At 43.4% G+C, this 14,866-nt stretch overlaps 1 protein-coding gene across 1 annotated transcript; it reads left to right on the top strand.

Annotated features, from left to right (window-relative positions):
* Positions 1 to 6,405: 6,405 nt before the first annotated feature.
* LOC148778725 (endogenous murine leukemia virus Env polyprotein from Emv-2 locus-like) lies at positions 6,406 to 8,073 on the top strand. The gene is made up of 2 exons (XM_088830528.1): positions 6,406 to 6,533; positions 6,642 to 8,073. The coding sequence occupies exons 1-2, from the start codon at positions 6,406 to 6,408 to the stop codon at positions 8,071 to 8,073; spliced, it is 1,560 nt and encodes a 519-aa protein (XP_088686654.1).
* The last annotated feature ends 6,793 nt before the right edge of the window (positions 8,074 to 14,866 follow it).

Raw genomic sequence — 14,866 nt, 5'->3', positions numbered from 1 at the left:
TTCTAACTATCCGCGCTCTCTCCCTTAGATCATGGGAAACTCCATAAGCAAGGCAGATGAACCTGCCCTTAAGGCCCTACGTTATATGCTTAAAAGTAGGGGGCTAGAAATTTCTGATACCCAGGCCATTAAGGTCTGGGGAACTATCACCCAGTTGGCCCCATGGGTGGACTCAGCCGACTTATTCTCCTGGGACACTTGGGACAGAATACATGTCCTAGCAAGAAAAAGGGAAATACAAAGTGGGGAAGACCCACCCCTAGGGTTTTATCCCACCATTACTGCCCCTAAGAGTTGTTTCTCTACTAAATCTAAATCCCCCAGTGGGGAAGGGGCGTCTATACCTGATTGTGATAAACAGTGGGAACAAGTTGAACAAGGGCAGCTGACCACTGGTAGTGAGGAGAGAGAGAAGAACATCACCATAAATAATAACCTGTGGCCACCAATATGGGGGGAAGATAAACCTAATAACGGCGAAAGCCCACCTAGCGTGCCCGAGCCTGAGGTTCCCAAATCCCACCTCTACCCTCCACTAATGCCCACCCATAAAAAGGAGGCTAATGATGCCCAGCCCCATCCGGTAGGAGAATGCCCTTTGAGAAAAAAGACTTACCCAGAGGACCCTTGGGGAAGGCCACCACCTTTTACAAATTCAATACAAGCCTTCCCTGTTAATGTAAACCCTGGGGGCAATCGACCAGCAGCTTGGTACCCCTGGGAGCCAAATGATATCAAAGAGCTTAAAAAGGCAGTAGCAGAAGATGGCCCCAACTCCCCATGGGCAGAGACCATTCTCCAGGGCCTAGCCCACCAACCTTGTACGACACAGGATTGGAAAATGTTATGCAAAGCAGTCCTTCCTAGTAACCAGTACATTAAATGGTGCGCCTTCTTTAAAGAAGAATGCCACACCCAAGCTGAGAGGAATCAGACCGCCAATCCTGTTATCCCCATAGCGTTTGGAATGTTATCTGGCACGGCTGATCAATGGAGTACAGGTATACAACAAGCCTCTATACCGGCCCCATACACAGATCAAGTTCGGGCCATTTGCCTAGCCGCCTGGAAGAAGTTAGAAGAGGGTCCCAGTGAGCCCGTAATATCGGGAATCACCCAGAAAAATAATGAGGACTTTCCCACCTTTATAGATAGAGTAGAAAAGAGCATGCAAAGAAAGTCCCTCCAGGCCCTTTGAGGGAGCAATTCATTAAAATGTTGGTATGGGAAGGAATGAATTCAGACCATAAGTTGGCTTGTGCTGGGCAAAAGGATAGGTCAATGGAACGCTGGGTAATAGCCACCAAAGATGTTGGAACACATCAATACCAGGCTCAGACAATGGTGGCAGCCCTAGAGGCTCAAACTAAGGCTTTGGCCAATGCTTTGTCTTCGGCCCTTAACAAAATGACAACCACTCAAAGCTCAGGCTCAGAAAGGACCCAAAAGGAGACTAAGGGCAGATTCTGTTACCATTGTGGGAAGGAAGGGCATTTTAAAAAAGACTGCCTCCTGAGACCGGGGAAAATTGGGAATAGAGGACCCCCTACAACCCCCTGTCCACATTGTAAAAAGGAGAACCATTGGAAAGCAGATTGTAGGTTCAAATTTGATAAGGATGGAAAGCCTTTAAACTAAATGAGGGGCACTCCCCAGCCCCATCATCCCAAGGGGAAGCCCCAAGCCCACCTCCCAGGGTGCACCAGCCGGAGGTTACTGAACTCTCCCAAGAGATGTCTGATAAATTAGAAAAGACCTTTCCTGTATACAATTATACCAGAAGTCCCCCTTACCAATTAATGGGCATTATTAACTTTAGATATAAGAGGCCTGAAGTCAAATGGACAGTCCCCATAGTGCCCAGACTTAGGCCAAAAATGGACATGACTATAGGGGGAAAAAGGTTTAGATGCCTAATTGATACAGGTGCTGACAGAACTATATTGAGACAAGAAGAAGTGCCCCCCACCTGGTCCACGATAGACGGCCCTCAATTAGTGGGCATCGGGGGTAACACCCCCTCCCAAGAGTCCGCTAAATGGCTAAAATGGGAATACCCAGACGGGACTGAAGGCTTAGTCAAGCCTCTCATCGCCCCTGGGATTAATGCCAATTTACTAGGTCAGGATATCCTGGGACAAGCAGACGCTTACATAACCACAGATTACCAAGAGTTCTATCAAGACCTATTAGATGAGGAAGAATACCAACAACAATTTACACCCCCTGGTATCCCAAACTACTGAGGAGACCCAGAATTTGAAAAGTTGAGAAAGGGAGAGCCACTAACAAGATGGAAGGAGGTCCACCCCCAATCCTAAAGGCCACTGCTCCCTCGGCGCCCCTTATCACATGGACGCCGGGACCCCCAATATGGGTGGAGCAGTGGCCACTCCCCTCAGCAAAGCTTCAAGCCCTAAAATTATTGATAAGAGAACAGCTCCAACTCGGGCATATCAGACCCTCCAATAGCCCTTGGAATACACCTATTTTTGTGATCAAAAAGGCCTCAGGAAAGTGGAGACTACTACAAGACCTTAGAAAAATTAATGAAAGAATGAAAATACAAGGAACCCCCTTAAGGGGAATGCCCTGGATCCCAGCTATTCCCACTGGTTTACACCTTTTAGTGATAGTCATTAAAGATTGTTTTTTCTCAATACCTTTAAACCCTAAAGATTGTGAAAAATTTGCCTTCTCGGTGCCCTCTACCAACTTTGAGGGACCTGACGAACGATATGACTGGGTTGTTTTGCCCCAGGGTATGGCCAATAGTCCTTCTTTCTGCCAACAATTTGTGTCAGATTTAGTACAAACCGTTCGACACCTACCAGGGGTTTTATTATACCTGTACATGGATGACATTATCCTTGGCATGCTCAGTGATCCAGAGCTCTTACGGGCATCCAAGTTATTGCTTGGGTGCCTCACCAGAGGACAACTCATGATTTCCCCCAACAAAATTCAACATGTGCCCCCCCTTTAGAGTTCTGGGCTCTCAACTTGCCCTAGAAGCTGTTTCCCCATTAAAACCTCAGATAGCAATTAAAAAATCCTACTCCCTAACAGAGCTCCAAAGCCTGTTGGGAGAGATTAACTGGTTACGACCTTGGCTCTCCATATCCACTGGTGAGCTAATGCCACTCTTCGACCTCCTTCGAGGTAAACTCCCCCATGACACGATAACCCTCTTACCCCGCCACGAGATGATCTTACAGAAGGTCCAACAAGCCCTTGATGCCGTCCAACTCTCCAGATTTGATCTCACCCAGGAGCTTCAACTATGGGTGCTAACCTCCCCCGAGACATTCCTAGCCGCGTTAATACAAAAAGACAAGCCCCTTCAATGGATACATATTTCCTTGGGAGGAGCCCCTCAGGTTTATACCCATCTGGATCAAATGGCCGATTTAATTCAAAGGGGCAGAGATACAGCTCTTAGATGCTTTGCCCGAGATCCTGACAAGATTGTCGTACCATATAGGATGGCAGATTTCCAATGGGCTCGAAGAAATAATAAAAGAATAACCCTAGCCCTAGAAGGTTTCCTAGGAAAGGTTGATTGCCACTATGGGCCCCATAAATGGGTTGCCACTTTCTCTCGGCTGCCATGGAAGGCCCCCCAATTATTCCCCTTTAAGCCCATATCAAATGCTCCTAATGATGCTAAAGCTGAAACTGCAATACTTTGGTCACCTCATGCGACGAGTTGACTCAATGGAAAAGACTCTGATGCTGGGAAAGGTTGGGGGCGGGAGGAGAAGGGGACGATGGAGAATGAGATGGCTGGATGGCATCACCGACTCTGTGGACATGAGTTTGAGTGTACTCCGTGAGTTGGTGATAGACAGGGAGGCCTGGCGTGCTGTGATTCATGGGGTCGCGGAGAGTCGGATACGACTGAGCGACTGAACTGAACTGAACTGAATGTCTTTACTGACGGGGGAAAGCAAGGAGCGGCAGTGATCATCTTTACCGACTTAAAAACAAACCCCCATAGACATTACTCCCCCTGTGAAGGGTCAGCACAATACAAAGAACTATTCGCTGTCGTTCTTGCACTTTCCAAGGTCCCTGAAGCCATGAAACTATTCACTGATAGCCTCTATGTAAAAAACCTTCTCCCTGGGCTTATTGATTCTCATATTTGGTTTGATGATAATCCTATTACCCTCCTTATGATGCAAGCCCGCTCCCTTCTCCAAGCTAGAAACCAACCCCTCTACCTACATCATCTCCGAGGTCATCAAACCCTACCAGGGATTCTTTCTTTAGGAAACTCACTGGCTGACCAAACCGCCTCTGCTAATACATACACTGTTCAACAGGCCCAAAAATTCCATGATCTTACCCATGTTAATTGGAAAGGACTACATTAAAGATTCCCTCAGGTCCCTATCAAAGACCTAAAAAGAATCATACATACCTGTCGATCATGCATCCCCTTCCTCCAGGTACCCCCACTACAATCAACAGGAGTCAATCCCAGAGGAATAAGGCCCAACACCCTCTGGCAGACAGATGTTACACACTATCCCCCTTTTGGCAAACTTAAATACATTTTTGTCTCAATTGACACCTACTCCCACGCGTGCTGGGCCACAGCTCACGCAGGGGAAAAGGCATAACACGCTAAGAGTCATTTCCTTCAATGTTTTGCTACTTTGGGGCTACCAATACATATAAAAACTGACAATGGACCATGCTTTATTAGTAAACAATTACAAGAATTCTTCAAACCGTGGAATATTCAACATACCACATGAATCCCCTACAACCCTCAAGGACAGGCAATCATAGAACGACAAAACAGAACATTAAAAACTCAATTACAAAAACAAAAAGGGGGAATAAACCCCTACCAGCAGCTAGGAATGGCCCTTTTTACCTTAAATATTTTAAATTTTTCAAAAAATGAGCCACTCACAGCCTTCCAAAAACATTGGACCGGCCAGGAGCCAAGGCCAGAAGTGGTAGTAAAATGGAAGGATCCCCTCACAGGACGATGGAGGGGACCCGATCAGCTGCTAACCACCGGGAGAGGATTCGGATGCATCTATCCCATAGGAGAAACCAACCCAATCTGGGTGCCAGCCCGAAATCTTAAATATCTTAACCATTCTGAAGATAATAAACATTCGGCCCAAGAACAATAAAAAGTTCATGAGGCGGTACTCTCTCTCTTTTTCAGACTGCCCACAGAAGAGGCCAATACCTATCTACGAGCGACCCCTATCGCTGGAGTAGAGTAATGCTCAATTGGGACCTAGCTCCTTTATTCCTGCCATCCTTGCTGGCCCTATTGCTTGCTATTGGCTTGGTTTCTGTCGCCCCCAGAGACTGGTCGCCCTTTCAACCTTTCCTTTTAGGCTTTGTCTATTTACTGGCTTGTAAAGCTGATCGCTGAAGAATTGATGCTTTTGAACTGTGGTGTTGGAGAAGACTCTTGAGAGTCCCTTGTACCGCAAGGAGATCCAACCATTCCATTCTAAGGGAGATCGATCCTGGGTGTTCATTGGAAGGACTGATGCTAAAGCTGAAACTGCAATACTTTGGCCACCTCATGTGACGAGTTGACTCACTGGAAAAGACTCTGATGCTGGGAAAGGTTGGGGCGGGAGGAGAAGGGGACGACCGAGAATGAGATGGCTGGATGGTATCACCGACTCTGTGGACATGAGTTTGAGTGAACTCAGGGTCTTGGTGATGGACAGGGAGACCTGGCGTGCTGTGATTCATGGGGTCGTGGAGAGTCGGACACGACTGAGCGACTGAACTGAACTGATACTCCTGGGTAGCTGTTACTATTCCTTCGTTCTTACTTCCCTATCAGTTCGGGTCTCTAACATTAGCCGGACTTAAACTTCTCTTGACAAACTTGCTCCAACACCTCCAATTGGCAACTCCTGTCAGAGACTTTATCTCATCTACTCAAGCAATTACCAATTTCTGGTACCTTCCTGCCCTACCCAGATAGGCTTCTTCACTTTGATTCTTGCCTATATATTCCCCTTTTATCCCCTTTTTACTCGAGATCCCTATAATCCTATTACCACCCATTGCTAAATCTAAATAATGACGGTAAGATGGCTACTGGTCCTGACCCTGCTCTACGACTGGAGAGGAGACCAAGCAAGAGCCAATCCTCATAAACCTTGGAAACAGACATGGATTCTGACTGATGGGCAGATGGGTAAAACACTTAACGACCCTACCCACATAGCCCCGCTCTTCACATGGTGACCAGATTTATATTTTGACATCAGAGAGCTTTTCGGATCCAGACAGGGAGTAGGAGGTAACGACTGTAGCTGGAAAGCATCAGTTAGGGTCAACGGGAAGTGGACGATAGGGTTCTGGGCTTGTCCTGGCAACATACGAAGTAGCTGGGAGGCCTGCGGTGGCATGGAAAGTTTTTATTGCAAGGACTGGAGTTGCGTGACCTCTAGTGATGGGCCCCGAAAATGGAATGTCGAAAACAGAGATTTAGTTAAATTCACCATCCCCGACCCCAGATACAGGATACCGCAGGTGTGAGTACAGTTTAACCAGAAACAGGCTAAAGCAGAAAAGCACTGGAAATATGGGTTAACTTGGGGTTTTCAACTTCACGTAAATTGGCCCGGCCCTTACCCAGGCAGGTTCTTAACCATTAAACAGATTATCAAAGAGGCAAAAAACAATACAGCCCCTATAGGTCCAAATAAGATATTAGCACCTCCCTCCCCTACCAAGAGTCCAGATGGCAAGGACACCTCAAATGAGGCTACAAGACCCCAAAGCACCGGGGAGGTCACCAGACCCACCCGACCACCCAGGGCGGAGACACCTGTTAAGAGTCCTTCCCAACCTCAAAGGTCACCGGCCTCCGAAGACCCCTTATGGAAGCTGATGCACACTATGTATGAGACCCTTAATGCTACCAACCCTAACCTCACAGCCTCATGCTGGTTATGTTATGATATAAAGCCACCATTTTATGAAGCTATAGGACTAAACATCACCTATGATATATCATCTGATACAAGTCCCTCTCAGTGTTCGTGGGGAGACCACAAAGTCGGCCTGACCTTACAGCATGTGAGAGGTAGAGGGACCTGCCTAGGGAGGGTACCACAGGATAGACAAGGTTTATGTGCCTCCATAACTACCTCCCCTAGTTGTAATGATGGCTCAAAATGGCTTGTCCCAAAAGACGGCGGGTGGTGGGTGTGCACCGAGACGGGCCTCACCCCGTGCCTCTCAACCTCAGTTTTTAATGTCTCTAAAGAGTTCTGCATTCTAGTAACTCTGATTCCCCGCATCCTCTACCACTCCGAAGAAACCATGTATTCTCATTGGAGTAGAGGTACGAGCAAGAGAAGTAAGAGAGAGGCCATCACTGCCCTAACCATTGCCACCCTGTTTAGCTTGGGAGTAACTGGGGCCGGGACCAGCATAGCGTCCCTGGTCAATCAACAAACAGGCATGACCTCCCTGAGGGCAGCCAACGATGAAGATCTAGAAAGAATAGAGACCTCTATTAGTCACCTAGAAAAATCCCTCACTTCCCTATCCGAAGTAGTACTCCAAAATAGAAGAGGGTTTGATTTGTTGTTCCTCCAACAGGGGGGGCTATGTGCCGCGTTAAGAGAAGAATGCTGCTTTTATGCTGACCACACGGGAATGATAGAATCTATGGCTAAGGTTAGAGAGGGATTGGCCAAGAGAAAAAAGGAGAGAGAAGCACAAAAAAACTGGTTTGAGACTTGGTTTAATAACTCCCCCTGGCTGCTCTCCCTCCTGGGGCCAATAATGATCATTGTTGTACTTCTTTTGGTTGGACCCTGTCTTGTTAACCTTTTCCAAAAGTTCCCACAGGAGCGGATTCGGAACATATCCCGGGAACAAATGAAGACCGTCCTCCTCGCTCAATTACCGGGGACAGACCCAAAACCCCAACAAACCTCTGGCAACCGTCTGCCTCCTTTAGGCTACAAGCCTAAAATGGGGGACACTCCAGCGGCCCCAACGAGCCAATCTACTTGCCCAGGGCACAGAGGGCCCCCAAACCTCAATACCCGGTGGGTCTAGGGCCAAGCCCCTTGCCACAGAGCCTAGGCTCAGCCAGTCCTCCAAAAGACCTTCAGCCAGGTCTCAAGCCGCCAGAGCCTATGCTTGACTGGGTAGCCAATGACGGGTAAGATCCCCAGAGGGGGACAACCTAAGACAGACATAGTCACTGAGTCTCCGGCGAGGCCTTGCGGGTGGCCCCCCGATGGCTCCTTCCCCCTAAAAAACAAATAAAAAAGGGGGGATATATAGGGCGCCTTACATGTGCTCACAGCAAGATGGCGCCTGACAGATGTCAGGAGGGCATGGCCAGGGCACCTTACATGTGCTCACAGCAAGACGGCGCCTGACAGATGTCAGGAGGGCATGGCCAGGGCACCTTACATGTGCTCACAGCAAGACGGCGCCTGACAGATGTCAGGAGGGCGTGGCCTAGATAACCACAAAAGGTTCTGATTGGCTCCTAAACACCCCCCACCCTTTACATGCTTTATTGTGATCGGAAAGCCTCTTTCAAAAGTCCCGCGCTTACCCCATGCTTGCATATATATACGAGTAGCTTACACCAATAAAACTGGAGCTGCCTTGACAGAACCCCCGCTGCGTCTGAGCGTCTCTCTCCAGGCGAGGGAGGCTGTGGGGCGGGCGGCCCGCTCACTTCCTCTTTGGGGCTTGCTCCTTCAGATCCAGTCCCCTGGAGGGGCTAATCTTGGGCGGCTTTCTTGCCAAGGCCGAGGCTCCCCTCAGTCTCTAGCTCCTGCCTTGGAGCGCTACAGGGCAGGAGAGAGGAAAGAGAGAGAGAGAGGGGAATTCAAGCCAGACACCAGGAGGACCTACATTTGGAACCAGTCTGTTGTTCCATGTCCAGTTCTAACTGTTGCTTCCTGACCTGCATACAGGTTTCTCAAGAGACAGGTCTGGTAGACTGGTATTCCCATCTTTTGAAGAATTTTCCACAGTTTATTGTGATCCACAGAGTAAAGGCTTTGGCATAGTCAATAAAGCAGAAATAGATGTTTTTCTGAAACTCTCTTGCTTTTTCCATGATCCAGCGAATGTTGGCAATTTGATCTCTGGTTCCTCTGCCTTTTCTAAAACTGGCTTGAACATGTGGAATTTCATGGTTCACATATTGCTGAAGCCTGACTTGGAGAATTTTGAGCATTAGTTTACTAGTACAACTTATTATGCTTATTTTGTTTTCTAAGAAATCTAATAATGGGAAATAATTACAGTGGCCCTTAATCATTGCTGTCAGTATCAGGAATCCCTTCCTTATAAACATGTTTCATAAATCAGTTAAAAGAGAATATGGAGACAGTCTGACTCATGGAATCTTAAAGAATATTATTAGCAGCATGTTGTAAAGAGCACATATTCAGAAAGATATTATTTACAAGTTTTGTTATTTATTAATGTATCATTTTATCCTCCAAACTATCTTTTTTAATGCTTGAATAACTTTATTATTTTTTAAATTTATTTATTTTAATTGGGGGCTAATTACTTTACATTATTGTATTGGTTTTGCCATACATTGATATGAGTCTGCCCCGGGGGTACATATGTTCCCCATCTTGAACCCCTCTCCCACCTCCCTCCCCATCCCATCCGTCTGGTTCATCCCAGTACACCACGTATCACGCATTAAACTTGTACTGGAAATTCGTTTCACATATGATAATGTACATGTTTTAATGCTATTCTCCCAAATCATCCCACCGTCGCCCTCTCCCACAGAGTCCAAAAGACTGTTCTATACATCTGTGTCTCTTTTGCTGTCTCGTATACAGTGTTATCATTATCATCTTTCTAAATTCCATATATATGCATTAGTATACTGTATTGGTGTTTTTCTTTCTGGCTTATCAATTCTTAGCTCTAAAAATACCAGTTATTGAAATTTTACATATCTATGTATATATATGTATGTGTATAGATAGATACACACACACACACACTCAAAAAGGGAAAGTTTTGATGTTTGTCTTTTGGTAATTATAAGCAACTTCTAGTTCTTAATGAAATACAATTTAAACTATCACTTTAACAAAATATCCTGAATTGTCATCTCAATTTTAAAATGTCCTGAAGACCATTTAGGATATTTCAAGGCCATATATATTTTTCAATATTCAAGAAACATTTAAAAAATATGAAATCTAGCCCTTTTCCTACTAAGAAGGTCCTAATAAATAGTAATAAAGAATATAAATGCTTTCAGACCAGGGCTGCCACGATGTAACTCTAGGAGATACCATTTACAGCATCATTTATATGATGACTTCACTCCAGACCATCTTCATGGAATATTAAGATTAAAGGACTTTCCAGGAATTTTAAAAGGAAATACAACACATTTAATAAACTTTGATAAATCAGATCCAAAGTTTCTTTTAAAATTTGGACTTTTTATGTAACAGAGTTCAGTTCAGTTCAGTCGCTCAGTTGTGTCCGACTCTCCGCGACCCCATGAATCACAGCACGCCAGGCCTCCCTGTCCATCACCAACTCCCGGAGTTCACTCAAACTCATGTCCATCGAGTCGGTGATGCCATCCAGCCATCTCATACTCTGTCGTCCCCGTCTCCTCCCACCCTCAATCCCCCACAACTTGGTTTCAATTCAGTTTTAATATTAACCCAAATTTTGTGAAACTGATCACAGATTCATGGACATAGATCTACATTAGCCTTTAATTCTCAATGTGTGTAAGATATCTATACAGATTAAGTGACAAAAGTGAAGAAGCGATAAGGTATTTATGTCCCAAAGAGTAGTTGATACTTGTGGAGTGTTTTAGTACTATACTTTGAGCAATAAGTAATATTTGCCTTTCATTTTTGTCACCTTAATATAGCTATAATGAGTAATAGAAAGTATTTTATACTTGATCGGGAAATATTAATTTCCCGATCAAGTATAAACAATAATTACTTTTTTTCTATTTGAATTTCCTAGAGGAGAATTGCTAATAGAAAAAAAGCTTGTTTGTGGAAAAAGCTATTTTAAAATTATTTGAATAAAAATGTAAAATATCCAGAGCTCTATTTAACATTTGCAAAATGCTTCAATGAAAAAGCAAGTCATACATCTCTGAGCTCATGAGGGATATAAACCACAAACAGTACTTTGTTTCATTTTGACTAAAAGTATAAGTCATTCTAATGGCTAGTTAAATAAGAGCAAATAATTACATCTGAATTTGCATCAATCAACCATTCATTTATGCCCTTTACACTAATGTCTATTTAATGCTTGGTTGTTACTTGTTAACATTTTACTTGCGAACATGAGCTCAGTATTGAAAGGGTCATTTTAGACTAATATAAAAGTGTTTAATATTTGAATGATGGGACTAATTATTTTTATTTGAATAAATACAATTTGAGTTAACAAAAGACCTTCATTACAAGATGTGGAAAAGAGTTATTATATTCACATTAGCATTACATTTCTTATCCCTTTTACATTCTATCATTAAAAATATGAAGTTCCTGTGAACAGCAGATTTTACATTAAAGTAATTCCAGTTTTTAGAATTATTTATGTTACAAAATTTACTTCTGAAATATATTTACTGAGTATTTCTTCTAGTTTCTTTGTCCTGGGTAAGTGCACTGGAGACTCTGCATAAAGAAGAGATAAGAGGTGTGAAGAAACACAAAAGTTTGTCTCATTTGACAGCACTAAATAGTACATATCAAAATAATGCATTAATTCAAATATAGCACCTTGCCTCCAAAAAATGTTACATGCTGGAAACTTTGTCATGTTAGAGTTTGCCTTTAACAGAGTTACATATAGATTTAAACAGGGTGAATCTTAAAATTGAAAAGCAAATCTGAGTTTGTAAATAACTTGCACTTAGAAAATATTTTTTAAAAAACTGGATGTTAATATGAAAGTGCTGATGGAGTAGAAGACAAACCATGACTTTGCTTGGAGTGCTTTTCATGTTTTCTTTGCTTTTGTTTTTTTCTCATTTGCTGTGCTATTCTAATCCTTAATTCCATATATCTTCTATTTAGGATAATGGTGACTCATTTACACTTGTGTACTAACTATAGGAAAAATAACTGTAATTGAGCCATCATATTACATAGAAGCTATTTATTCATTTACTTATCATTCAAAAGATAGTTGTAGAGCACTTTAACAAGTCAGATACTATATCAGTCTCTCAGTCGTGTCCAACGTCCAACTATTTGCAGCCCTGTAGAGTGTAACCCACTAGAATGTAGCCCCTATGTCCATGGGATTCTCCAGGCAAGAATATTGGGTAGGTTGTCATCCCTTACTCCACTGTAGTGACTTGTCATTCCCTACTCCAGGGAATCTTCCTGACCCAGGGATCGAACCTGCGTCTCATGTCTCCAGCCTTGGCAGGTGGATCCCTTACTACTGGCACCATCTGGGAAAGAAACTGGAGTCTATTATACAGAGTGAAGTAAGTCAGAAAGAGAAAGACAAATACTGCATATTAATGTATATATATGGAATTAAGATTTTGCCTGTAGAATCCCAGGGACATGTGAGCCTGGTGGGCTGCCGTCTACGGGGTTGCACAGAGTTGGACGCGACTGAAGTGACTTAGCAGCAGCAGCAGCAGCACAGAATTAAGAAACATGGTACTGAGGATCCTAGATGCAGGGCAGCAAGGGAGACACAGATGTAAAAGAACACGCATTTGGACTCAGAGGGAGAAAGCAAGGGTCGAATGATTTGAGAGAACACAATTGAAATATATGCATTGCTGCTGCTGCTGCTAAGTCACGTCAGTCATGTCCGACTCTGTGTGACCCCATAGATGGAAGCCCACCAGGCTCCCCTGTCCCTGTAAAATAGATGACCAGTGTGAGTTCAATGCATGAAGCAAGGAACCCAAAACCAGAGCTTTTGGACAACCTAGAGGGTTAGGATGAGGAGGCAGGTGGGAGGGGGCTTCAGGATGGGGGAACACATGTATACATATGATCAATTCATGTCGATGTATGGCAAAAACCATCAAAATATTGTAAATTAATTATCTTCCAATTAAAATAAACTAATTAACTTAAAATAGTGACTTGAAATACAAAAGTTCCTGCCTGTCAGGAGCTGACCCTCTAATACAAAAAGAGGAGAATATGTTTAGTATGTTAAATATTAAATTCTTAACTGCTCTGATTGAGATATTTAAACAGTGTGATAAGAATCAAGAAAGGTGACATCAATGTCAAATTATAGATTTAAGGTAGGATTTAAAGAATAGATGGAAAGTTGAGAAAAAGAAGGTTTATTCAAAGGATGGATGAAGTAAGTCTGATAAAGAGAGTGGTAGAGAGTCCTATGGATGATGACTGATGAGATCAAGACAATTTAGTAAGAGGCAGTGGTGTGTGGCATCATAATGATGGTACTTGGAACTAGGTCAGTAAAACAGGAATACATGCTCTGGGTAGGTTGCTCTGGGTAGGATCTATGAAGCTAAGGAAATAACTTTACGAGACTTTGTTGTTGTCCAGTTATGTCTGAATCTTTGTCCGCCCATGGACGGCAGCATGACTGGGTTTCCTCTCCTTCACCATTTCCCAGAAATTGCTCAAACTCATGTCCTTTAAGTCAGTTGTTCCACCCAACCATCTCACCCTCTGTCACTCCCTTCATCTCCTGTCTTCAATCTCTCCCAGCATCAGGGTCTTTTCCAATGAATCATCACTTTCCATCAGGTGGCCAAAGTATTGGAGTTTCAGCTTCATCATCAGTCATTCCAGTGAATATTCAGGACTGATTTCCTTTAGGATGAACTGGTTGGATCTCCTTGCAGTCCAAGGGACTCTCAAGAGGCTTCTCAACACCTCAGTTCAAAAGCACCAACTCTTCAGTGCTTAGCTTTTTAATAGTCCAACTCTCACAACTCTACATAACTACTAGAAAAAACATAGCTTTGACTAGATGGACCTTTGTTGGCAAAGTAATGTCTCTGCTTTTTTGGTTATATCTTGTCTGATAAATATTTTGGCCTGAAAATTGTCTAAACTGCTCTTCCTTGAGTTCAAATCTCTAAATAATGTTTATGTATGTAGTCATACCAGAACTTCTATTTTTATATTTATGCCTACTTTTTAAGCCTCCAGGGAAGCTTGCTGCTGCTGCTGCATCACTTCAGTCGTGTCCGACTCTGTGTGACCCCATAGACGGCAACCCACTAGGCTCCTCTCTCCCTGGGATTCTCCAGGCAAGAACACTGGAGTGGGTTGTCATTGCCTTCTCCCCAGGGAAGCTTAGATTAATATAATCAAACTCTTTTATTTTTAAAATAAGAAACCTAACACCTAAAGATTTTAAGTCACTTTCTCAAGATCAGACATAGACAAGAAGAAAACTAGGACTTCACCTTCTATCCGCTGACTATAGTTATGTTTTACAGCATTGGAGGGATTTTCACATATAGGTGGATATGGTAGACTCTTTTATTTGATCATTCCATGACCCTGTTACCAAGTGTTTTCCTTTTTTGGGGACTGAATTATCAATAGTGTGTCTGATTTCTAAAATGAAATATGTATATCAGTGCCCTGAGTAATGTGATATTTAACGTTACATAAATATCAGACTACAATATCCATTTATACCATGAAAGTAATGAAAGAATCCCCCCCGAATCAGATTGTGTATTACTCAATTTTAATATTTCCAAAATTTTAAGTGGTATAAACTAATACTTGTTAGTCTTTTGTTGTTAGCTTTTACTTTGAAGAATATGATTTCAAAAATCTAACAGTGAATTAGCTAACAATCATATTAAAATAAGCATATGGAGAAACAAAAG

Source organism: Moschus berezovskii, chromosome 1, assembly GCF_049115385.1.
Source record: "Moschus berezovskii isolate FMDL1 chromosome 1, NW_MosBer_1.0, whole genome shotgun sequence".
NCBI classification, from domain to species: Eukaryota; Metazoa; Chordata; class Mammalia; order Artiodactyla; family Moschidae; genus Moschus; species Moschus berezovskii.
Note: the sequence above shows the minus strand (reverse complement) of the source record. Positions and strands in the feature narration are given on the sequence as shown.

Bases quoted from the DNA above. Each gene is read 5' to 3' on its own strand.
- LOC148778725 (XM_088830528.1), top strand. From the start codon at position 6,406: ATGGAAAGTTTTTATTGCAAGGACTGGAGTTGCGTGACCTCTAGTGAT. The intron at 6,534-6,641 runs GTGAGTACAGTT...TTACCCAGGCAG, and splicing joins AGATACAGGATACCGCAGGT to GTTCTTAACCATTAAACAGA.